This window comes from Balaenoptera musculus, chromosome 2 (assembly GCF_009873245.2).
Source record: "Balaenoptera musculus isolate JJ_BM4_2016_0621 chromosome 2, mBalMus1.pri.v3, whole genome shotgun sequence".
Lineage (NCBI taxonomy): Eukaryota > Metazoa > Chordata > Mammalia > Artiodactyla > Balaenopteridae > Balaenoptera > Balaenoptera musculus.
In genome coordinates this window covers 139,097,885-139,124,307 of record NC_045786.1, presented here as the reverse complement: position 1 = coordinate 139,124,307, position 26,423 = coordinate 139,097,885, and the positions used below count along the sequence as shown (strand labels likewise).

At 49.7% G+C, this 26,423-nt stretch overlaps 1 protein-coding gene across 6 annotated transcripts in view; it reads right to left on the bottom strand.

The window, feature by feature from the left end:
* PLEKHG3 (pleckstrin homology and RhoGEF domain containing G3) overlaps positions 1-26,423 on the bottom strand; it is a 42,391-nt gene that overhangs the window by 8,698 nt on the left and 7,270 nt on the right. For 3 of the 6 annotated variants that reach the window (XM_036841196.1, XM_036841212.1, XM_036841222.1), the window contains exons 2-12: positions 7,056-7,439; positions 5,796-5,893; positions 4,518-4,587; positions 4,198-4,244; positions 3,939-4,089; positions 3,716-3,847; positions 3,310-3,492; positions 3,006-3,170; positions 2,660-2,746; positions 2,408-2,441; positions 1,967-2,059 (exon numbers count right to left, since the gene is read on the bottom strand). In XM_036841196.1, coding sequence (XP_036697091.1) covers positions 1,967-2,059; positions 2,408-2,441; positions 2,660-2,746; positions 3,006-3,170; positions 3,310-3,492; positions 3,716-3,847; positions 3,939-4,089; positions 4,198-4,244; positions 4,518-4,587; positions 5,796-5,893; positions 7,056-7,400 — 1,405 coding nt within the window. In that variant the 5' untranslated portion in view covers positions 7,401-7,439. The remainder of the gene's footprint in view (positions 1-1,966; positions 2,060-2,407; positions 2,442-2,659; positions 2,747-3,005; positions 3,171-3,309; positions 3,493-3,715; positions 3,848-3,938; positions 4,090-4,197; positions 4,245-4,517; positions 4,588-5,795; positions 5,894-7,055; positions 7,440-26,423) is intronic. The other 3 variants (XM_036841186.1, XM_036841204.1, XM_036841225.1) reach the window with 1 other exon arrangement.

Here is a 26,423-nt window from a genome sequence, read left to right as displayed (position 1 = left end):
CTCGCACAGAAACGAAGACCCAACACAGCCATACATACATACATACATAAAAAAGAATGTAAGCAGACAAGAATAGAATTAAAAAAAAAAAAAAATTAAAAAAAAAAAAAAAGAATATTTAATAATTGACAAATGATGACAACAACACCTTACTTATCCATATAGTGTACTTATCTGTCCATCCCAGCTCTCTGGAAGTAGGAAGCAGAAAAGGCCCAGAGGCAGTCAGAGTAGATGGCTGAGAGCAGGCCCTAAAGCACTTCCACTGGCCTGAATCCTCCCCCTCTCATCGACTCACTGGCCTGCTTTTACACATGCTTCTCACACATTAAATCGATTAATTTCTAACAGAAGAGGGAAGAAGGAAGGGCTACTACAGAAAAGCATGCCAAGACTGATAAGGAGCACTCTTCAGTGTAAAGATGGACACAACACCTCAATGCCAGCTGTCTCTATGGCAACCCACAGCCCCGCCTCCCCCCGCAGCCCCGGAGAATGGAGCTGTTCACACGCCACAAAGATGCTGCCACACCGACTCCAGAAAGGGAAAAGTTCAACTGCGCCGGCCTCCTCTATTTTAAAAGGCTCAAGCGTATGAAGCATGTTTTAGAAAGATGTCTGTTTCATAACGATTAAAACTAAAACATGAAAACAAACAAAACCCAACTCTTAGTGTTTACAGGCTAAAATCTCAGCCTTGTCGAAACTTCAGCTCTGAAACGGCTCCTTTCCTGAGTGCCTTGCTTGCTGCAGTTTGGAAGCTGATGTTATGACAGGTAGTGTTACTATTACCACCATCACCACAGTCACTTACTGACTACCTCCACGTGTCAGAAGCTTCCAGTTCAAAGCTATGGCAAGTTAAGGGGTAATGTCAGACAGGAGAATTATAGAAGAAAGGAAAGGAGGGGAATTCCCTGGTGGTCCAGTGGTTAGGACTCCGTGCTTTCACTGCCAAGGGACTGGGTTTGATCCCTGGTCGGGGAACTAAGACCCTGTAAGCCAATTTGGGGCTTTTAACACATGGCACCGTAGAACTTTTGCAACCATGGCAAGTTTGCCTAGGGTTCGAGATCCATCAGGAGCAATACCAAACAAAACGAAAACACAAAAGCTTTCCAAAGACTGCTCAGCTCCACCCTCCAGAAGACCAAAGCCCATACATCAATCCACACAGCTGTTCAGAGGACCCGTGAGTCATGCCAATCAAACCCAACTCACTGTGGGGATCCCAGTCAGGACATATCTCCCATCACTCCTCAATCTTTCTCTCTAGGGGTCTCTGAGATGGTTCTCACCCCAACTCCCACCTCATGTGTAAGTTTGACAAGTGCCTGGCAGAAGCCAAATCCATCCCTGGGCCTCGACTGAAGGCGAGGGTAAAAACCGAGGCAGAAAACACACACATTCATCACTACAAGAGCCGAGAATAAAAGCAAGGTTTTCTCTTTTCAATAGACGATTCATTTCAATACCTCCAAGTACGTAGCAGCAAGCCCAGTCATGAAAGAAAACCCAGGAAAGCAGAACTTTTCCCTGAGACTCAAAGTAAATATTTCCTGTCTGGATTTGGTGCCACTTAAAATCTAACTCATTTTCCCCACGTCCTGCCTCTGCTCTGTTCCAGAACTGGGCTGGGGACCATCCATGACGTCTGAGCGTTACTCTGGCTGACTCCCAGTATTCTAAGTGGCAAAGGTGGGAGGTTTTGATCGCAGAGGAGCTAAGAAGGGGGGCCTTGGAAAAGGAGGGCTGTCCTGGGTGGGCAGCTCTGGGTGGGCAGGAAGGGCCCAGAGGGGCCTCGTGGAAGGCAGGATGCTACAGACACGCCCATTTACCCTCCCTCCTGCCCTTTCCCAGGATTTCCGGAGGGTGAGAGCCAGCCCCAAATGCTGCTGCAGAAGGTTCCCCGCCTGGTCAAGGGTCCTGAAAAGAAGGCTCTCTGCCCACAAAGCCCCTGCCTTACCAGACTGCCGGCGCCCCTGGTGCACATCGCTGGACACCTCATCCTGGGAGGCCTTCTTCAGGCGCTCTGGGCTGTGGCGGTACCGATTGGGATCTGCACCCAAGAGAGACAACCAGGCCTTTGGGATACCATCAGCCTTGGCGTGGACTCTGCCCATTCCTGACCACAACTCTGCCGCCCAGCCCAGCTCCAGGGGCCACAGGACTCCAGAGCTCCCTCCTCTTCCATCTTCCATCCTCTTCCATCTCGGAGCACGAGACAACAGAGTCCCAGCCACCAGCAGCACTGAGCCCTAGTCTTGCAGTGGACCCCCAGTCTTGACAGAAGGAGCCTCCCCATCCTCCCTGCTCTCTGGAATGTAAGTATCAGGCAAAGCTTCCCCAGGTCTGACCCAGAGATGTGCACCATTAGGGACAAAGCAGGCAGAAAGGGTACACTTACAATAGGAATCCATTTCCAAGATGGCTTCTTTGGCCTGGAAGGGAAAGGAAACCCACCTCGTTGCTACCTTGCTACGTGCCGTTTCTGCCTCGGCCCAGACTCACTCTTGCGGCACCGAGGACCGTGGCATCCGCTGAACTGATCCCCACTGTCCAGCGGGGCCAATGTCCAGAAGGTGAGGCCCCAGTGGACCCCGGAGCTGGTTCTGAGGGACCCTCTCCCTGTACCCCATCAGGAGCCCTGGGAACTCACCTTCTGGGGGATGGTGGTATGGTGGTTCTCCAGGATGAGCCTCTTGATGTGGTGAGTCCAGCTCCGTTTCTCCTCCACAGTTTTGGCCTGGGAGGACCCAAGGGAGAGGGAGCGCGGGTTATCACGACAGGCCTGAAGCCATCCAGCGCGGGCTGGGCTTCCGCCGAGGAGGGCAGAGGCAAAAGAGGGCCTGTGCTGGGGGCTCTGTGAGGTTACCTTGACTCCTCAGCACGAGCCTGAGAGGTGCCCACAACGACCTCTACCTTCCAAAGGGAGACCCTGAGGCTCGCGCCGCCGAGCGAGGGGGCGGGTTCTGTCCCCAGCCGCGCCCCAGCCCGCCGCTCACCTGGATGTTGTACTGCTGCTTGCTGTGCTTGTAGTGTGTGACGGTGAAGCACGGGGATTCTCTGGTGCTCTCAATCAGCATCAGGGAGGAGCACTGGGGCAGAGGGAGAGGGCAGTCAAGCACGAGGCGGGGAGCTGACCTGGGGCCCCAGCCCCTCAAGACCATCTGGGGAGGCAGGGAGAGTAATCTTTAAGGGTGGAGCTGCGTCCACACCAACCCGGGGCCCAGTGAAGAGGACACGGAGTGGAGCCCGGCCATCGGGAAGGTGGGAAGGGGGCAGAGGAGATGGCGGTGGCCTCGTTACCGGGATGTGACCCTTGTAGACAAAGTGATCTCCCCGCTTCTTGGTGATGAGCAGTGCTTTGTCAAAGAGGAAAAAGGTCTTCTCGCTGCGCACACGGTGCACGCGGAATGTGCCCTCCAGGACGAGCTCCCCATAGGTGGTCAGGTCTGGCCCCTTCCAGTTGATGAGCAGAGACTGAATCTCCTGCAGCAGCGAATCCCCGACCCCCAGGGTCAGGGTGCTCGAGACCCTGCTGGGGACCACACAGGGCCCCAGGAGCCACCGCCTGGGTTCTGCAGAGACATGCTGCACCAAGGGCTCCCCCCAGAGAAGCCCGTCCTCACCGACACCACCCCTCAGCTCGTACTCCCTCTTCCAAACCCCGCCCCACCCCTGCCTGTCCCTCCAGCTACCAGCCCCAGAGCACCTGGAGCCGGACTGCGTGTTCATGTCTCCTCTTCATGTCATTGATGTACCAGGCCACGCAAGTCATTGTGTCAATGGCGTCCTCTACCACCTCAAAGCCATCCTCTTCCTCATCAAAATGTTTGGCGATTTCCTGTGAGGGAGACAGGGGCTCAGGCAGCCCAGACTCAAGGGCCCTGCCCCTCCCTCAGGCCCCTGTGTACTCGGGAGGACCCTTGGGTTACCTGGAGTAGCAGGTGGTACTTGAGGATGCGCTGGACTGGCTTTAGGAGGTAGGAGCCCAAGGGCAGTGAGTGCTGCAGCAGCTCCTGCCGGTCCCGAAAGAACTTGGCCTGCTGCTTGTCCTGCATGCACTCGGTCAGGGCGGCCACTGAGCTGGGAGTGGAGGAAGGGGCCGTCACCAGGGGAAGGCCTGCGTGGGGAGGTGGGGTGCTCTGGACTCGCCAAATGGCTCTGCTTCCCCTCTCCACCCTAATTACTCACTTGGGGTAGTTGTTGCAATACTGGGTGTAGATATCAAACTCCTGGCTCTAAAGAAAGACCAAAAATAGTAATTTCAGGGAGACTCCCGTTTGACTATAAACCCGGGTGTACCAGACACATGCCCCTGGCCCCCAGAGCACACTCTCGCCGAGCATCTGCAGATCCATCTCTGTACCCATCTGTCTCGGACATGCCATCCACCCAGCAGCCCCCGGCTCCACCCCAAATGCCCTTCCTATCTGAGGCCGGGCACTCAGCACTTCCCGTGGAGAGAGGCCCCCAGCAAGGCAGGATGGCGGCAAGGACCCCGCCCCTCTTACCCTTTCCACAAAGCAGCTGGCCACAGCCACCGGGTCACTATTGCAGCTGTCCAGGTCTCTGAGTAGCTGGCTGGGTAACGGGAGAATGGTCGTCAGACCCCGGACCGCTCGCAGCCTCCAGTCACCACTACACCCCCTCCCCACCCTCCTGGTGCCCACACACACGCCAGCCCTGGTGTCAGCGAGCCCTGCCCGGGGCAGCCAACACAGAAAGTATCCAGCACCACTGCAAAGGTGGGGGACAAAAAAGAGCCATGCGCTCCACAAGCAGGAGAGGGAGAAGGGACACCAGTACCCACCTCGGGAGGGGACACAGCTCCTCTGCAGGCAGGGGTCAAACACACAAAAGCAGACATTAAAGGGGGAAGGAGAGAGGGGGAACTCGCAAAGAAACCAAGGCCCCCAGTTCAGAAGGATTCAGGAAAGGGGAGAGACCGGGCGAGTCTCCCAGCACTGCTTGTTCTTAAATGGGGGCTCTACAGGAAACCCCAGTGCTCCCCCTGCCTTCCCCTCCTGTGCTCCTCTTTGCCCAACTCCCCCCCGCCCCCTCCCCCGGCCTAAGTCTCGCCTCTGTCTGCCCTCCCAGCTTGCCCAGCAGGAAGTCCCTCTGCCCATCTTAAGGCACCTGGGGTAAGGTTCCTCCTGTCCTATCAATGCTGTCCCCACAAGCTCTGCTTCTCCGGACCAGTGCCCTCTCTCTGGGGAGTCTGGGGGCCCCGGGAGCCACTCATGTGTGATCTTCGTGGAGCCCCTTTGCCCTGAAGCAGCCCCTCGCCAGGCCTCGCTCGGCCTCCCTCATCGTGCCTTGCCTGGCTTGTGTGTTCCCCTAATGGGTCAGATCACCTCCAGGGAGCCCCGACTTCCCACGGAATCAGTGGGAAGGTGGAGAAGAAACGAAGACATCTGCACTGGGGGCCCAAGATGAGAGGGACAAAGGGGCCATGAAGGGACAGGGGGGAGAGCATCACGTGCAAGGGTTCAGCAGTCCCCTGAGGGGCGCTGGCCCAGGCTGGACCCAACATGAACACGGCCTCAGATGAGCTCCCCTGCCTGATAGGAAGCACATCAGCCCCAGGGCACACGGTCCCACAGGCCCTCTCTCCTGCAGGGAGCTAACTATACCACTGTACAGGGATGGACCACCCTTCCCCACCCTCAGAGATCAGACCCTGGCCCACGTGTCACAGCCCACGAGACCAGGGACATCCGGGGCTCCTCCCTAGGCCCTGAGATGGGCCTCACAGGCAGAACATGGTGCGTGTCAGGCCCGTTCCATACCTGTTCAGTGCGTAGATGCTTTCTATGTTCCCAAAGAGGGCACTGACTTGCTCCGGGTTCAGCAGCCCAGGCGTGTCAATGATCCTCAAGAGGTAGTCCTGCGTGGAGTGAGGCGTCAGGGCCCAGCCCCCCAGGCACGATCCTGTCCCCTCCCGTCTTCCCTCTCCTCCCCCAGCCACATCTCATTTCTGTACTGCATGTTACAGCTATGACACAATTTCACAGACATCACCTACTGTACTGGGCTGGATAGTTCCCCCTCAAAATTAATACCCACTTGGAACCTCAGAACGTGACCTTATTTGGAAATAGGGTCTTTGCTGATGTAACGATTAAGGACCTTGAGATGATACCATACTGGATTTAGGGTGGGCCCTAAATTCAGTGACTGGTGTCCTTTTAAGAGGAGGACACAGAGAGACACAGAGAAGGCCATGTGAAGACGGAGGCGGAAATTGGGGTGATACATCTACAGGCCAAGGAACACCAAGGGTTGCCAGCAACCTCCGGGAGCTAGGAGAGAGCCCTGGAACGCGCTCCCCCCCTCAGAGCTTCCGGAAGGAACCAACCCTGCCAGCATCTTGATTTTTGACTTCTGGCCTCATAAACTAGGACAGGATAAACTAATGCGCCTTAAACCACAGTTTGTGGTTGTCTGCTAGGCAGGCCTAGGAAATGAATACAGCTCCCTCACACAGTCACCTCCTCCAGTGTGCCTCCCAGTGTGAAACACACGTACATGGCCCTGCGAGGCCCTGCATCTTCAATTTATGGATGAGGAACCTGAGGCTGGGGGCTATGGGGGTGGTTTACACAGGTGCCCAAGACCCCGTAAGCAGGAAACAACAGGGCAGGAATCTGGGCGTGGGCTGGGTGGGGTACAGAGCCAGTTTCTTCACTGCGGTTCAGTCTCCGCTAAGCACAGTTGTCGCAGCTCCCTATCAGGGGTGCCTACGCCCCGAGCATCTGCAAGAAGTTCTGCTGGCCCAAGCTACTGATCGGACCCCAAGTCATAAGGCAGCGTGAGCAGCCAGCGGCTTCCCGGGGCCAGAGCCGTGAGGCCTCTCCACTACTCCATGGGAAGCAGCTCCTGGAGACAAACATGTCAGGGACAACTTTCCTTCCCTGGGTGGAAGTGGGTTTATGCGCGAGAGCTGGGCCACCCGAAGCCAGAGGCCAGCCCCAGTCGCAGAGGAGAGGGGGGGGTCCCCTCCCAACCTTAGCTCCAAAGCCCCGCGGGGGTCGAGGGGCGAGACTCACCTCCACGATGCTGCGCAGGTCCTGCACGTACGTGCGCTCCGTTTCCACGATTTCCCGCACTACTCGACCCACGTAGCTGAGCTTGTGCGCAGGCGCCACCGACGCCCGGCTGCTGAAAGGGGACAGGGGCCCCCTCATGCTCCGCCAGCTGCTGGAGTTGTTGCTGTTGGGGAGATGCCGGCCGCGCGGGGAGCCCGCCCCGTTCTCGGCCGAAGCCTCGGAGCCGCTGGGCTCCTCCATGGTCCCGCGGCTGTCACGGGAGGAGCCTGACGAGGAGGTGGTGGAGGTCAGGCTCACCGGCCGCTCCTGGCTGCCATCTTGGTGGAGCGAGGCAGAGACGGGCATTCTGGCATTGCTGCCTGGTGGGGGCGCTCCGGGGAGGTTCTGGGCGGGACAGACAAAGGGCAAACCTCTGGAATCCTTGCAGAAACAGAAAGCAAAAGGGTGGCTGCCAGGGGCTGGGGGAGGAGGGAATGGGGAGTTACTGTTTAAGGGATACAGAGTTTCAGTTTTGCAAGATAATGAAAGTTCTACGGATGGATGGCGGCGATGGATGCACAACAATGGGAATGTACTTAATACCTCTGAACACTTAAAAATGAGAATTTTATGTTATGTGTATTTTACCACAATTATAAAAGCAACAGCTCTGAATCTCAAGGAGGTCCCTGCCTTCAGACTGTATGAGCATCTGCAAGGATACCCAAGCGACATTCCTGCCTGACTGCAAGAGCTCCACCTCAGTCTTTCCCACGGTGGACGAAAGGTGGACCACATCCAGTAACAATAAAGGGCTCAGAAAGCTGAGGCCCCAGAAAAGCAGAGAGGGCATCTCTGCCAGAGCAGCGGTCCGGGGTGCCTTGTGATGGAATCCGAAGCCCAGTGCCTCTGCTCCAGCAAAGTACCGAGCTTCCCAGAGCCTCAGCTCCTTGCCACCTACCCCGGGGCTGTGCCCCCGAAGATGCAGTGACCTGCTGGATGTACAGCTCTGAGCCTGGTGCCCAGCACAGAGCAACGGCTCCATAAACCATCAAAACAGTGATAATAATGGCAGTTGTCAAAAAGCACTTCCCAAGTGTCCACCTGTCAAGGATCTGGCTCTTAACAGTCGACGTGCCAGAGGGTAAGATGCTCCCCAGGATTGCAAAATCTCTGGGGCCACCAGGGGCTTCACCATGAACTGAAACCTTCTGGATACTGACGGAGAAGGCAGAGGAGATGATACAAAGGCTGAACCCACATTACCCCCCCTGCCCCCAGCTCCAGCCCCTTGTACAGGTCCCTGACTCATCCTGGCTCCAGGGGCACAGGAAATTCCCCAGGGCTGAGCCACGGATGAGTCTCCCTAAGTTCCCTTCAGCACAGCTAGATCTAGATCAGGGCAGCACAGCAAGCAGGAAACTGCTCCCAGGTAAGGCAAACATAGCCTCAGGTGGACTTTATTCCCTAAGCAGATGCTGTGGCTCACAGGTAGGCCAGCCTGGAGCAGCAAGTCTGTGGAGGTGGGGTGGTGGCTGTGGGCTTTGGGAAGGTCAAGGACACTCCAACCCCACCCCAGAGCACCAGAGCTTACCAACACCACATTCCAGAATGTTCATTTGATTGCTGTTTTCACAGGAAAAAAAATGTTCTAGAGCATCCCTCTCACCTCTACTGCCCCAAAGACTTCCACCCCTAGTTCTAAGGATCAGAAGCTACTAGATCACAGGCTAGAGCTATGAGTAGAAGGGTCTAGAAGGTACCATCACTCTGGCAGCCTTGAATTTGCCCCCTGGTTTTCTGTGCCTGTGCCCCGACCTGGAACCAGTGTCCCTACCTGTGCCAGCACCCCTGGGCTCTGGCTTTGGCAAATGTTCTCTCTGCCTGGCCATTACTTCCTCCCCATCCACCCCATGCCATACGGCCCCCCAACCTGTGTCACTTATACCAACCCTTGGGTCTCAGAAGCCACCCCCCATACATCCCCAGAAACCAAACCTGGGGTCCCCTTCTATGTACTCTTACAGCACCCCAGGGGTACCCCTATTGTAGCACTCACTGTGTGAGACACCCTGCCCTAGGCTATAAGTGACCTAAGGGCAGGGGCCTTAAAAGGTGATCTGGCAAATGGATAACGTACTACTACTGAGCTAAAGTCAGGAGCGTTGAGACCTGTTTGCCATGCACGCTAGCCCAGCAAGGACCCTCTCAAGCACAGCAATTTCCCACTGCATGTCTCAGCTGGGGGACGGGGTCACCTCCGAGGTGCTCTATGTGAGCCTCTCATTTTGCAGATGAGGACACAGTGGCAGCACTGGGGCCAGTCCAGCGTTCTCCCTCCCTCCAGGTGCATTGAAAGGATTAATTAACAGGATCATCTTGGTGAAACTGAGCATCTCAGAGGAGAGCCCCTTGGGAAATGCAGCACCGCTGCTTTTTCCTACCTCCTCAAAAGAGCCTTTAAGATTAACCAGCTAGTCATTTCTACCCACCGGCGTCGTGTCATTTCAGCACAAAGAGAGACAAAGACCCAAACTCCGCCCCAGCCCTTAAGCCCAGCCCTGTGGGACTCTGGTGTCCTTCAAAGCACGTGCACTGTCAGGCACACCCCAGCCCCTCCACCCCTTCTCCCCCTCAGCCTCCCAGGCCTGTCAATCCCAGCTAGAACAATGGGGTAGGGACTTAACGGCCTAAGACCTTTCCCAGATCAAACCTGGGATCAGTCAGCCCCTATGGGGATGCTAAACGGAAAAGGCCCAAGTCCCTAATGGATTTCACAGCTGGCCAGGTCGCGGCCTTAAAGTGAAGGATTAGTCACAGCCCCCCCCCCAACACACACACACACACACACACACACACACACACACACACTCTCTCTCTCAGGGAGATTTATCTCTAAAGGGTACCTTCTGAGGGTCACTCTTTAGGGGCCCCGTTGCCATGGGGTGCAACATAAGCACACTTCAAAAGCCCAGGAACTAAAACATCTTTTCTACTTGGAGAAATTTTCTCTGGTTGCACACAGACATCTGCCTGCAAACCAAGCTCATGTTTTCAAAGTAGTGTCCATGCCCAAATCCTCCTGGGGTTAAAAGAAAGCGTAATGACTAACAGCTAAAAATGTTCCAAGTGCTGTAGACATAACAAGACCTTTTAATCTCATAACATTTCTATGAGGTCAGTACTATTATTATCCCCATTTTACAGATGCAGAAACTGAGGCCACAGAAGTAGCATGCAGTAGAGCCTGGATTTGGACTCAGGCACTCAGGCTTCAGTGTGCACGCTCTCCTGCCCCTGCCCGCTGCTGGCTGCCTCCCTGATGGATTTCACACCAGCTAGAACCACAGCAAAGGATTAGTCACAGCCCTGGATGCCGTGGCTTTGCCTCAGCATAAGCCACGGGGGACATATTAAGACATAAAGGTCAGGGCTTTTAACATGACATTTCACTTATCCCACAAAGGCCAATGGAGGTAAAAAAAAAAAAAGAGAGAGAGTTAAGATTCCTTAAGGCTATTTCTAGACCTCCTACTATGTGACATTTGCCCATTTACCCTTTCCTTGGAACAATGTAGAAAAATACAGATTCCAGGTCAAAGGACTGCAGGTCACGGAGAGGGGAAGAAGCACGAGGGCATCGGGATCGGACTGTAACTGCTCGGATGATAACAGAAGCCCTACAGTGACCAGGAGACCTAGGATCACGAGGCTCTCTCTTTCTCTCTCCTGGGCAGGAGGACTCGCTGGAAAAGAACACAGAGACCCAGAAAGGGAGGGATGAACAGCAAATGGGGCAGTGAGAGCAGACAAGGCAGAGTCTAAGTGGCACTGTTAGCAGACACCATTAGATAGAGAGGGAAAAGAGACATCACACCTAATGTGAGTGCACTCTGGTCCTAAAAGCCCAATCCAACCATTACTGTGTGTGTAGTTCAGGCTCCCACAGAGACGGCAGAAGCACCGGCCCACGTGTTCCTGGGCGGAGGCAATCTTTCCTTCCTCTCCACGGAGCATCACCCCATAGCCCCAAAGATTAGAACTCAGGTCTTCAAACTCATCTTGGAAGACACTGTCCGCTGGGGCAGTGGGCGCCTAGAGAAAGTTAACAGACAGCAGCCAAACCCCAAGTCAGATGTCCACGCCCGCCCCGTTCCGTCACACTAGTCTCCAGTTCCCTAAGTATCGCTCCGCAGTGACCTCTTCCATCTTTCAACACAAATCAATCCAGTCAATCATCAGTCAGTGAGTCAGTCTTCTGGAAAACTCTGTATCTCCCACACCTGGGAAGCTCTCTTTGATAGGGTCTCGTAAAATCTTTCTGATGGGCCCAATAAGCTGCTCAGACATGCACCTTTAAGGGTCGCGGCGCAGGAGAGGAAGGGAGATCAGTTTCCTTTTTTTTTTTTTTTTAACTTTTTCTAAGTTTAATCCACACCCTTCCTCCACCCACACCTCTCCAGGTTATTGGCTCCACCAACGGGGACCTTCCCTGAACATCCCCGGGCAGGAACGCAAGCAGGCTGCAGCAGGCCCCCTGGATTCCCAGCACAGCTGACCGGGGCCAAGTCCCACATCCCCCCCTCCTCCCCGCGAGGCCTCAGCACCGTGCCCCCGATCTGATCTAGCCTCCTGCCTCCAACAGAAAAAAGTGACCATCCAAACCCCACCACAGCCCCCAGGTTCTGTCTTCAGGCCTCTTGTCACTAAGGCAGTAGGCCCCTGCTCCCTGAGCCCACCGCCAGCTTCAGAAAGAACGGTCCCAGAGGGGAACTCACCTGGAACTTTCTGGAGAACCTCTGCTTCTCTGGTCCTAGGGAGTCCCCAGGACTCAGCAACACTCCCTTCCGGCCCTCCCTCGGGGTCTAGTGGGCTGAGAAGGCAGGAGACCGAGAGGAGGCTGTGCAGGCCGGCGCTCTGGAGACGCCCCAGAAAACATTTTGGTTCGGAGAGGCTGGGTCCAGGTGCGGAGGCGGCTGACGTCATCCTTTCACCTACCCCGCTTTGCCCCACACCCGAGAGGCGGAGCGCCACACCTGCTCTGGAGGCGGGCGGGAACCGAGAGAGGGGTCTCTCCCAAAGGCAGCTGCTCCAAAGTCCAGGGAATCAGCGGGTACCGGCAAGCGGGCCAAGTCCTTCCCTCCTTGGGGGGCTGCACGCTGCGCGGCCCTCCTTCCTGACCTTCTTTCATCTCCCAACTACCGACACCTGCTAGATATTCCAAAGGCTCTCCAAACGGGCAGCCACAGGCCTTTGACTTTCCCCCTAACCCCTCAACTGCACTGTCCGGATCTGCTCAGAGAGGCACCAGAAGGAAGCAACAGAGAAAAGCCACAGGTTTTCCAGACAAACAAGGCGGGAGCAAGGTGAACTTCCACAGAGATCTCACCCTGAGATCCTGAGGCCAGCTGTGTTCTACACACACACACACACACACACACACAAACACACACACACACATCCAGCTCAGCACCACTCCAGACACACTGCTGCCCAGCGCTGTCCCCACAGAAGCTGGGCTCTCTCGGGTCTGTTCCTACGGCTCCCCCGGCCAGCAGATGGTGAGCAGAGCTGGGTGAGGTCATACCAGCTGAGGACACCTCTCACCACACCATCGAGGCTTTCCTGAGGATGGGGAGGATCCCTGAGAGGGTCTGGCCTTTGCCCCTCTCCTTCTGACCCTCCTGTCCCTCCCCAGAGACTCAGGGGCCCTAAGCACCCTAAGGGGAGGACAAGGGAAGGCTCCCTAGGGACGGACTGTGTTCAATGTGAGCAACGTGACTGCCACGGAGGCTGTGCGAACAGTGTGACCAGGGTTTCTGGGCCAGCCAAACCCAGGCCAGCTGGCTCAAATTCCTTTTCCCTCGTGAATTCCTTTTCCCACCACCGAGGAATAGCAGGGCCCACCAAGTGTGGCTGAGCCAGCTGCTAGGAAGGAAAGGCTCTGGTTGCCAGTGGAGCCTTCCCACCTGAGTTCTGGGAGGGAGTCTGGACATACAGACTGAAGTCCAAAAAACTCCCTCGGCCTAGCCTTGGAAGGAAAGGAAAGCCCCTGGCATCTCGTTTCAGTGGGAGGACCACTCACCCACACCTCACTGTCCCCACCACCCACAAGCTCAACGGCTGCTCATGCTGCTTCTCAAACCTGGAAGGTGTCCCAGACATTCTCTCCCTACACAAATTTGGTCAAATCATCTCCCTCAGAAAGGTCTCCCCAACCATCACCAACCCATCCAACACACGCACTGTTGCAGACTGAATAATGCTTCTCCCCCAAGAATATCCACATCCTAATCCCTGGATATAAGGAGCCTATGCACGTTACCTTATATGGCAAATGAGACTTTGCAGATGTGATCAAGTTAAGGATCCTGAGATGGGGAAGATTGTCCTAGATTATGTGGGTAGCTCTGATGTAATCACAAGGGTCCTTATGAGAGGGAGGCAGCAGGAGTCAGAAGCTGATGTGACAGCAAAAGCAGAGGGACAGAGAGTGAGAGTTTGGTAGATGCTAGGCTGCTGGCTTTGTAGATGGAGAAAAGGGACCCCAAGTCAAAGGATCTAGGCGTCCTCAGGAAGCTGGAAAGGACAAGAGAACAAATTTTTCCCTGGAACCTCCAGAAGGAACATAGCCATGCAGGCCCAGACTGACGTCTGACCTCTAGAACTATAAGATAATAAATGTGTGCTGTTTTAAACCACTAAGTTTGCAGTTTGTTACAGCAGCCATGGGACACTAATACACATGCACTTCTTTGAATTCTAATGAGCCTGAGTATCACATAAAGCACTGGTCCTAGGGGGTTCTTATGTGCAAGTTTTCCTTCCAGACTAGATAATAAAACCCAGTGGGCTGGGCCTTCTTTCACCCCCAGAAGGCAATGCATACACTAGGTGCTCAATAAATTCCTGCGGGATTGTGCCTAGAGCACTCCCACAGTCAGGTGAAAGATAAACAGTAGTCAAAGTCAAGACCTGACCCAGTTCCTCCTATTCTAATGAGTTTCCACATTAGTCACTGCCAGCAAGTTTCCGACCCACCAAGAGGCACACAGGAGCAGTGACTGCTCATTCACCCCAGCAGTCCCGTACCCTACGCCCCAGACAAGGGACTGGAGCAGGGGTACAGCTGCCCTGCCATGCCACATATTAAGTGACCAGCCACAAAAACTGGGAGAAGGGGAAAGTGGCCAAGGGACCACTTTGCAGTTTGGAGAAGGGACTACAATAAAATGGCCCTACAAATACCCCAGGAAAAGCAGTCCACCAGGAGGTTTCACAGAAACACGTACTGAGGGCAAATGAGAATAATTACTGTTGATTAGAAATTGTTGTTGCTCACAGCCAGGGTAGGTCAGCTTGCTCCCAGCACAACTTGTAACTAAGCAGGAAAATGACACAGACAGAATATCCCCAGAAGATGGAGGAGCTAAAGGCTATGCCAGAAATCAGACACCTCCAGTGTTCCCAGAGGCCCTACCTCTCTCATCTCTAGGTCAAAAAGGCTCACAGGACCACCCCTCCTTATCAGCAAAATTCAGGGACCCAACGCTACAAATTAGCCATCTAGTTGCCCCCCTATGCCCACTATAGGGGCTGCTTGTTTTGAGTCCTCTTGGCTTGAACCACACTTTCAAGAGTTGCAGCACTTACTATTGCAACAGGTTCAAAGGCATTGGAGAATCCCAGCTGGAAGCAAGTGGCAACAGAGGGGCCCACTAGATCTGAGTTGTCAGAAGAGAAGGAGAGAATGAGCAAGTACGTGAGTACGTGGGAGTCCACAGAGCAGAGGTTAAATGCACTAAACGGATTCACAGGCATTGGAGTCAGGCAGACGTGGTTTGAACCCCAGCTCCTCTGTTTTGCTGGCTGTGTGTGGCCTTGGGCAGGTCACTTGACCTGACCAAGCTTCAAGTTCCTCACCTGTAAAATGAGCACAGCAATACTACCAACCTCACTGGTCTCCAAGATTGAGATGATACAAGTAGAGCAATTTGTACAACTGACACACATTAAACCCTCCATAAATGGTAGCGACGAGGAGGATGGATGAATTACTATCTGCTCCACAGCACCAGGACAAGAGATTTTTCTGATGTGTGCCTACAAAAGGTGACCTACATCTCAAATCAATAATAAAGATATGGGTTAAACCTGGTGAACCAGCATGACCTAACCCTCCCCTCCCCACTCCACACTCACCCCACCAATCATCCATCATCTATGATCCCAACATACATTCGGACCATGATATCATAAGGGCAAACATAAAGCAATTCGGCTGGAAAGGAAAAAGTCTGATATCTGTGCCCCACAGAAGGTCAAACCAGAAGACGAAGTATGAATGAGTCACCGTCCTTTGCTGTGGCAGGCAGGGCACATTCCTCAGGGTTCCACAGGTAGAGACCGGCATGTTCAGCTAGGAGCTGGAGAGGAACAAAGCCACGGGGGACAACAGGCCTGAGGAGGAACAGAATTGAAGGTGATGTGAGGCAGCACAAAAGCACAAAGAAGTGATCGGTAGAAACCATCCTTGACACTGGTCCTTGGGTTTTAAAGAAAAAACACAATCCATCTCCAGGGTGGACATATGGGAGAGCCAGCATTTAACAAAGACATAAGGTACTGGGGAAAGCCCCATTTCCTAAGTCACAGGGAATATCAAAGAGGGGAAAGCAGCAGAATGTGTATGAACAGCCCTGGGACTCCAGCCAGCACGGCTCAAAACCAGTGCTAGCTCTGCTCCTAACTCGCTGGACGATAGAGAGCAGGGCAGTGAGCCATCTGTACCACAGGGTCTACCGCTCATTTAGGGATTAACACTACTGGACCTTCCCAAGTCATGAGCTTCAAAATTCACTGGACAATATATTCAAGCATCTACTTTGCACAAGGACATTGCAGCCTTGTGGGTGACACAAAGATGAATCACCCATAGAGCCCGCTCCCAAGAGCTGATATTCTATCAGGAGAAACGAGACAAGCACATCAATAACAAAAGGAAGCAGGGACTTCCCTGCTGGTCCAGTGGTTAAGACTCCGCGCTTCCACTGCAGTGGGCACGGGTTCGATCCACGGTTGGGGAACTAAGATCCCGCATGCCATGGTGCGGCCGGAAAAAATAATAATAATAATAACAAAAGGAAGTAGAGGGTGGTGTTGGAGCCATATGAGAGGGCAAGACAGCCTCCAGTCTGCGAATCACTCAACACTTCCGAGCATGATGCTAGGCCCTAGGGATACTGAAAGGAATAAGACACTGTCCCTGTCTTTGAGGAACAGAATTCTAGAAGGAAAAATAGTCATATCTGGGGAATTCCCTGGCAGTCCAGTGGTTAGGACTCCGCACTCTCACTGCCCAGGTTCAATCCCTGGTCAGGGAACTAAAATCCCACAAGGCACACAGTACGGCCAAAAAAAGTAATAATAATAATAACAAAATAATAACTAAAAAAATAGTTATATCAACAGATTATCCACAAAGCAGTGCCTCAAGTGCTGGTACAGGAGTACACAGAAACTCTGCTGACAGAAGAGGGAGTAGCAAGTGCCACCTGGGGGACCCGGCAGCTTTAAAGGAGGTGAAGTTTTAGCTGAGTCTTGAATGATGAGTAAGCTTCTGCCAGATGAAGAAGAGCTCTGAAGGCATCTGGGTGGCAGCATGGGACAGTGGAGTCCCGAAAGGACCTGGACCACTCGAGGACCTGGGGCGTCTGGCAGCAAGTGGCGAGGCTGGAAGGCAGGCCGAGGACAGACCGAAGGAACTGTGGGGAAGGGCACACCCGGGCCAGGCCTGGAAGAACCACCACCGAGACTCCAGGAGACAAGGTGTGAGAAACTGCCCTAAAAAGGTACAGACCGCCAGGTGGGGCTATGGCCTCAGGGATCTATACAGCCAGAGTGTTCTTGAAGAATCCAGAGGCCCAAGAAAGTGCTGACTGTTTACAGAGAGCTTCAAGGAGGAAAGAGACAGTCAGGGAGCATATGCTAGAAAGAAGAATGACACCTATCCCAACCCCTGTGAAGGGGGAAGAAACGAGACCCCCGATAAATGTGGAGATATGAACCTACACATAAATGAAATGCTGCTAAAAGCAGGGGGAGAACGACAAGTCTAGAAACTGAGATACCAGGGCTTAACCAGAAGGGAATCTCCCACTGTGATTCCAGAACAGCAGCTCCCAGCTGGCCTGGGGGAGCAGTCAGTGTACATCTTACCACCTGAGGGTTTTTCCCTTCCCCAAATTCTCACTTTCCCTCGCCAAGCAAATTAGAATTAGGGAGGCTCCCTCAAACGCACCTTGGTCTTCAATTCCAAGCAAGAGCACCCAGACCCGGAAAAGTGTGTAAATGTGAGCAGCCCCCTTTTCATGAACTGCTACCATCAGTCATGCACCCTGGTCCTCCCTGGCCCTCGGGCACAACAGCAAGAGAAGAGCTCCAACCAACACCTCCTCTTTGCCCTGGACGCTGACCTTGGGCCTGGCACCTGACCCAGACGTGTTAGGAAAGTGGATTTTCCAAGGCAGAGCTTATAGCCTCACACAACAAGGTCAATTCTCAAAGGCAGCCAGCCCTTTGGAGAGCAGGGCCTCCTGCACCACCTGTCCCCCAGGGATCCCTATCCCACTGCAGGAGAGAGGGAGAGGAGAGGGCCCCTCCCCGCCCCACAGCACCTGCCCCCAGCCCCCAGGTCCCTGCCTTCCCTTCTAAGGGGCCTCAACCAGGGAGGCCCGAGAAAACTCATCCAACCAGTTCCCTGGTGGGAGGAGAGCAGCTTTCTCCCTCAGCTGAGAGGTCACACAGACCAGACTTCAGACAGGGCAGGCAGCTGTCACCAAACCCCAGATTCTGGGACGAGCGGGTACACACAGGGCATGGAGTGGCATGGCCCAGGCAGCAGAGTCCTGCTCCTGGAAAATCAAGGCCTTGATTCAGGGTTGAAAGTCAAGCCAAAGCAGAGTGGCAATCTGCCCCCTGACCTCCCTGCTCCTGCAGCCCAGAGCTCTGGAAGTGGTGGGCACTGCCCCGGCCTGGGCACCAGGGAAAAGACAGGGTGGGTGGGGAAGAACTTCCTTTCACCTGCTCCACTGCCACCCCTTGATTTTATCCAAAATAACCACCCTCTGTGGATTCTGAGAAAAGGAAACTTCAGGAAGAAGTGGGAGATCAACTCTGCTTTTCCCAGTATGTGCTGGGTCCCTCTAGGAACAGCCCCGTTCTCTCATCACACAACTCTAAGTGTTCAGAGATCAGAAGCCCCTCCGAAGCCCCTCGCAGAACCACTTGCAGTCGCCTCTAAGAGGAACACAGGATTATCTTGCTCTCGTCTGGCCTCGATGGACAAATCCACTGGAGGAAGCCAGGACAGGACTAAAAAGGGACCAACTCTCCTACACCCATCCTTAGTTTCTGAAGCCCCATGGGAGAAATTTACCTTTTGCCCCAAAGCCTCTGGCCGGCCAGATTTTTCACAGGAGAGTTTGGCAAGGCTTGGAGGTCTGGAGTTGGGATAGTCCTGGTCATGCCCCACTCACACCCCCTGGCCTGGCCCAGCCCGGCACCTACCGCTTTTCTCAAAAGGGCTCCCATCCGAGCACCAGGAGAGCCGCGTGGGGCCGGGGAGCCGCATTCTCCCTAAGCACCAGCAGCCAAGCAGTTAACAGGCTTGGGGTGAGCAGAGAGCTGCCACCAACAGCCTTGGGAATTAAAGCACCCGCCACCTCCTGCAAAACCTCTTCAATAAATGTCCTATTCAGAATCAGTTGCGCGTGTGGGTCATACTTTCTGCATTTCTTTCATTCCTGACTCCTGGGGGGCCCCTAACAGAGGAAATGGAGCTTCCCACCCTAACTCAGCAGGTCCCTGGCTGGGTGAGGACCCAGGTCACAGCCGGGCAGGTGAGCGCCGCCAGCCGCTGAGGACATGCAAATATCTATAGCAATTAAAGTCAGGGGACACTAACTGCAGGAAGTCAAATACTGAAGACACTTGAACAAAGCCAGATCATTCAGCAGCACAACAATAACCCATTTATGCAGCTCCTCCCCCACCCCAGGACCTCAAAGCCTGAGGATATTAACCCTTACAACAGCCAGGGGCAGAGGGGAGGGGCGGCAGGCAAGGATTGGGTATTATTTCCCCATTTTACAGATCAGGAAACTGAGGCACAAGTGGCTCCCAAGGTGCCGGACTGGAATAATATCAACTAGCATTTTATTGGGTGTAGCAGGCATTGTGCTAATAAACACATTCTCTAGGAACTCTCCTTACCATAACCATATGAGGCAGAGCCATTTACTCACTCACCGAAAGCTGTGCAGCAAGGCAAGTGGGAAAGCCAGGGTTTGCTGGAATTCCAGTGCTTGTCACCATTCCCCTACCCCAAAACCAATGGGGCCAAGAGATACAGCCAAAGACGAATGGAAAGGTGCCATCCTTAGCCCACATCATGGGAACGCCCACAGGCACTTTCTGCCCTTTTACAAGTAACACTATGCTCAGAACAAGTTCCTACAGCATGGGGCAACCTCAGAAGGAGGCCAAAATGGAGTCACCTGGGAATTCATAACTTGCCCATAGATCCCTCCAGAAACCACTTATGTGACGGCATGTGACCCAGGGGCCAGCACACAGATTGCCTTCTCTACCGAAAGGAGCGCTAATCTACACAGCAGACTCACTGAGTGGGCAAGCGTCCTAACCTATTTTCTGTGTGTGCTGTCTTCTTAACTCAATCACAGCCTCTGAAAGGTAAGGACCAGATCTTCCCAGGGTTTTGTGCATTTTCTTCCCCCAGGGCTTCTGGCACTCAAATCCCTACTACTGATTTTAGCAGCTGTGGAACTCATGCCAGAAGAAGGCTGAAGCACACAGGATGGATAGTATTCTCTGGGCTCTTATAATGGGAGAAAAAGATATCTCCAGTGGTGGTCCACAAAAAGGTTTGGGGATGGAGAGGCAAACTGTTCACCTCTGCTACCTGGTCAGACTCAGCCCAGCTGAAAGTTGCAGCATCGGGGCTCAGATGACTTCCATCTAAAAACAGGACTACTCAAACTCACTCAAATTTATGCACAGTATAAACCACATGCCAGGTGCTGGGGACATAGCAGTGAATAAGACAACTCCTTACTGGGGACTTCCCCAGCGGTCCAGTGGTTAAGACTCTGGTGCTTCCAATGCAGAGGGCACGGGTTCAATCCCTGGTTAGGGAACTAGGATCCCACATGCCACGTGGGGTGGCCCCCCAAAAAAAGACAAATCCTTACAATCATGGAGCTTACATTCCAATATGGAGGAAGGTCACAAAAGGTAGACAAATAGCTAATATATTTCTGAATAGTGATGTGTTAACAGTGATAAGATAAAACAGAAGAAAGGCAGTAGGACTGGGGGGTGGAGGCATTTAGGGAGGCCTGGGAAGGCTCTGAAAAGGTGACTCTTAGGCAGAGACCTGTATGACAGAAAGCAGCCAGACATGCAAAGTTCCTCTGCCAGTCGTTTCCTCTACCCCACCTCAGCCACTCACCCACACATTTGATATGTCCTAGACCTCATCATCACAATAAGTGCAGACTTCCAAAATACCTTGCTTTTAAGCATCCCACTCTTTGCAACCCAATGAAGAGGAGATCAGTATAAAAATTACAAACCACACAATAAAACAAACCATGACAAGCGAGTCAGAAGATGGAACAAACTGGTACTCCAAAAGCTAGAAATAAAAGAAAAATCTGAAAAAGACTTTGAAAAAGTACTGAATGGAAATAAAATACAGTTGAACTTTGAACAACACGGGGCTTAGGGGCACCAACCCCCCACACAGTAGAAAATCTGCATATAACTTTACAGTCAGCCCTCTGTATCCACAGTTCCGCATCCGCGGATTCAACAAGCTGCAGATTGTGTAGTATTGTAGTACATATTTATTGAAAAAGATCCACATATAAGTGGACCCATGCAGTTCAAACCCAGACTTTTCACAGGTGAATTGTATACAATGTTGACATTTCAAAGCCAATAGGTACGTTAAACAGAAAATTAAATACAGCTAAAGAAAGAATTAGTGAAATGGAAAAAAAAAAAACTGAGGAAATTATCCTGAAGTAGATGCAAAGAATAAGATAGAAAATATAAACATTAAGAGAGAGGTCCATAGAGTTCCATAGGAAGAAAAAGGAAAGAATAGGGGAGAGGCAATTTTCAAAGACAGAATGTATATGAATTTTCCAGAACTGAACATAGAACATTTGTCCTCATATTGAAAGCACAACTAAGTTAAATTTAAAAGAAGTTCACATTTAGACACATCATCCATAGTATAAATGCAGAACATCAAAGACAAAAAAGAACATCTTAAAGGATTATAAGGAAATACCATGAACAACTATATGCCAATGAATTAGATAAGTTAGATGAAATTCCTAGACAAATTCCTAGAATGACATAATCCAATGATTGACTCAGGAAGAAATCTGAAGAGACCTGTTAATAAGTAAAGAGACTGAATTAATAATCTTTAAACTTCCAATAAAGAAAAGCCCAGGACTAGATGGCTTCACTGGTGAATTTACCAAACATTTAAAGAATTAATAGCAATTCTTCACAAACTCCTCCAAAAAACATTAGAGAAAGGGACACTTAACTCATTCTATGAGGCCTGTTATCAAGACCAAACAAGATATCACAAGAAAAAAAACAGCTACAGTCCAACATCCCTTATAAGTATGGCTATAAAAATCCTCAACAAAATACTAACAAACTGAATCCAGCAACATATAAAAAGGAGTATACACTATGACCATGTGAATTTATCCCAGAAATACAAGATTGGGTTAACATCCGAAAATCAATTAATATAATTTTAAATATTAATAGAATAAAATATAAAAACCACCTGATCACCTCAATAGACCCAGAAAAAACATTTGACAAAATCTGACACCCTTCCATGATAAAAACACCACACAAACTAGGAACAGAAGGGAACATCCCCGTCTTACAAAGAACATCTACAAAAAAACCCGCAGGTTGGGCTTCCCTGGTGGCGCAGTGGTTGAGAATCTGCCTGCTAATGCAGGGGACACGGGTTCGAGCCCTGGTCTGGGAAGATCCCACATGCCGCGGAGCAACTGGGCCCGTGAGCCACAACTGCTGAGCCTGCGCGTCTGGAGCCTGTGCTCCGCAACAAGAGAGGCCGCGATAGTGAGAGGCCCGCGCACCGCGATGAAGAGTGGCCCCCGCTTGCCGCAGCTAGAGGAAGCCCTCGCACAGAAACGAAGACCCAACACAGCCCAAATAAATAAATAAATAAATAAATAAAATAAAATTAAAAAAAAAACAAAAAAAAACCCGCAGGCGTTTCATCTTAATGGCGAAAGAAGGAATGTTTTCCCCCTAAGATTAGGAAAAAGACAAGAATGTCCCCTCATGATACTTCTATTCAACACTGTTCTGGATTCTAGCCACGAAAATTAGGCAAGAAAAAGAAATAAAAGATATTCAGATTGAAAAAAAAGAAGTAAAACTATCTCTATGCATAAATGACATGATCTCATATATAGCAAATCCTAAGGAATCCACTAACAAAATGATTAGAACTAATGAAAGAGTCCAGTAAGATGGCAGGATACAAGATCAATACACAAAAAATCATTTCTACTCCTATATACTAGTAGTGCACAATCCAAAAATGCAATTAAGGGGAACTCCCTGGCAGTCCAGTAGTTGGGACTCCACGCTTTCACTGCCAAGGGAGCAGGTTCAATCCCTGGTTGGGGAACTAGGATCCTGCAAACTGCATGGTACAGCCCACCCACCCCCAAATGCAATTAAGAAACAAAACAATCCCATTTATAACAACAGCAAAAGCATTAAAAACTTCGGAATATATTTAACAAAAGGAGTGTAAGACTTGTATACTGGAAACTATTGAAAGAAGCTAAAGACCTGAATAAATGGAAGGACATCCCATGTTCATGGAGCAGAACACTTAACATTCTTAAGGTTAGCAAAATTGATCTACAGACTCAATCCAATCTCTTTCAAAATTCTAGCTGGTATTTTTGTAGAAATTGACAAGCTAATCCTAAAATTTGTATGGAAAAGCAAGGGAGCCAGAAAGACAATCTTGAAAAAGAACAAAGTTGGAAGACTCACAGTTCCCAATTTCAAAACCAACTACAAAGCTATAGTTACCAAGGCATAAAGATAGACATATAGATTAATGCAACAGAATTGAGAGTACAGAAATAAAACCTCACATTTACAGTAAACTGATTTTCATTAAGGGTACCAAAACCATTCAATAGGAAAAGGATCATCTTTTCAACAGATGGTGCTAGGACAACTGTATATTCACGTGCAAAAGAATGAATTTGGACATCTAGTTCATACCATATACAAAAATTAAGTCAAAATGGATCATAAACCTGAATGTAAGAGCTAAAACTATAAAACTCTTAGAAGAAAATATAGGGGTAAATTTTTGTGAACTTGGGTGAGCAACGGTTTCTCAGATACAATAGCAAAAGCACAAGCAACAAAACAAAACAAAACAAAACAAAACAAGATAATTGGATTTCATCAAAATTTAAAACTTGTGTTTCAAAGGGCACTATAAAGAAAGTGGACTAGATCATTTCACAATGTATACAAATATTGAATCATTAAGTTGTACACCTGAAACCAATAATGACATATCAATTACACCTCAATTTTTTTTAATTTTTAAATTAAAATTTTTAAAAGAGAAAAAAAAAGAAAGTGAAAAGACAAATCACAGAATGGGAGAAAATATTTGTAAATCTGATAATAGACTTGTATCCAGACTATATAAAGAACCCTTACAACTCAACAATAAAAAAAAAAAACCCAATTTTAAAATGGGCAAAAATTTGAAGATCTTTCTCCAAAAAAGATATACAAATGGCCAATAAACACAAGAAAAGATGCTCAATATCGTTAATCATTAGGGAAATGCAAACCAAGACCACAACTAAATCTACTTCCTACTCACTCTAGGATGGCTAAAATCAAATGTTCAATAACAAGTAATGGTGAGGATGAGGAGAAATTAGAACCCTTGCACATTGCTGGTAAGAGTGTAAAATAGTGTAGCCTATTTGGAAAACAATTTAGCAATTCCTCAAAAAGTTAACTTGTAAATAATCATCTCCCAGTAGGTCATATAGAAGCTAGGGGATCTATATGCTGCGTACAAAAAGTTGTACACAACTGTTCATAGCAGCATTATTTATAATACCAAAAAGTGGAAACAGCTAGAATGTCCAAATGTTAGTGAAATAGGGGCTCTCATGTTTCTGGTAAGAACATAAATTGGTTACAAATCACTCAGGGACATTATTTGACCATATCTTGAAAAGCAACTGATGAATGGATAAACAAAATGTAGTATACCCATACAATGGAATATTATCTGGCAATAAAAAAGAATGAAGAACTGATAACATGCCACGACATTTTCGATGACTCGAAAACATTACGTTAAATGAAAAAGGCTAGTCAACAGGACTATATATTGTACGAACTCATTATGTAAAATGTCCAGAATAGGCAAATCTAGAGAGATAAAAGTAGATTAGTGATCGCCTGGGGCTAGGGGATGGAGGAAACAGGAAATGATTGCTAAAGATACAGGGCTTCTTTTAGGGGTAATAAAAATGGTTTAAGATTACATAGTGGAGAGAATTCCCTGGTGGTCCAGGGGTTAGGACTCCGAGCTCTCACTGCTGAGGGCCCAGGTTTGATCCCCGGTTGGGGAACGAGGATTCCACAAGCTGCCGAGCAGCAGGGCCCACAGGACAAAAAAAAAAAAAAAAGATGCGGGGATAGCGGGGGTGGTTGCACAGCTCTGTGAATATACACTAAAAACCACTCTACATGGGTGAATTTTAAGATATGTGAAATATATCTCAATAAAGTTATCAATCAAATCTTAACAGTAACAAGTCAGCAGGAAAAGCATAGACTGTTCAATAACTAGTACTGGAAAAACTGGCTAGTCCTCTGGAAAAAATAAAATCAGTTCCATCTTACAAGGTTGAGTGGTTCTCAACCTTGGCTGGACATAAAAGTCACCTGGGGCATTTCATAGCCACTCCTAGGCTCCACCCTGAGATATTTTAATTTTATTGGTCTGATTTGAAATGAGGCTCAGACAATAGTACTTTTTTAAAAAGCTCCTCGTGAGGCTTTAATATGTAGCCAGAGTTGAGAACCATTGCCACATAAAAGAAATACATTCCAGGTGAATTTAAAGTGTAAGTGTGGAAGCAAAACTTAAGAAGAAAATATACTAAATATGTTTCTGTAAAATCAGAGTAGGAAAAGATTTCTTGAACAAGACACAGAAAGTATGAACAAAAGATTGGCAAATATGACATTAAAATTAAAACTTCCCTATGAAAAATGACATTAATAAAGTTAAGACAATCCAGAGCTATATATAATGAATATAACCTAAAAAGATTATTTATTATCATTTATTTAGCATACATAAATATATATATATACTTTTTAACTCCTAAAAATCAACAAGAAAAAGAAAATGGCAATTAAAACTCTGAAAAAGTACCAAGAACCTCTAACTTGTCACAGGGTGGGGAGCTGGGAGCAAGGGAACAGATGTTGGAGACTTTTCACTGTATTACCTTTCAAGGTTTGAATCATGTGGATACATTACCTGGTTAAAAATTATTTTTTTAACGTAAAGGGCAAAGCCTCACAGAATAACACGGCTAGCCAATAAACATGAAAAGTGCTCATCCCTATCTTTAATCAAAAGCACTTATTTAAAATACCAATTTATAAAATAATTTTAAAATACCATTTTACATCTACTAGATTGCAAGACACAATCCAAATGTTAGTGAAGTAGGGGCTCTCATGTTTCTGGTAAGAACATAAATTGGTTACAAATCACTCAGGGACATTATTTGACCGTAACTTGAAAAGCAAAATTTATAACCCAGTAATCCCACCACTGATATACATGGTAGAGAAGACTGGTGCATGGATAATAAATACAGTTATTACTTATAGTGGTGGGAAAATGGAATCAACCTAAATGTCTGTCCATAAGGGAACTGTAATATGCAATAGAAACCATATAACAGTTCACCGAATAAACTATATTTAAATATTTCAACATGGGTCAATCTAGACAACAATGTTCATTCAACATGATGCTATACAAGTCAAAATTGAAACAACATGAAACTATAAATTACTTACAGACAACAGTAAAAAGTATAAAAACATTCATAGAAATGATAAACACCATATTCAAGAGAATGTTACTTCTGGGGCAGGAGGGAGGGAAGAGAAAGCTATTAGGAAGAAAGAGAAAGCTTCAGTTGCATCTGT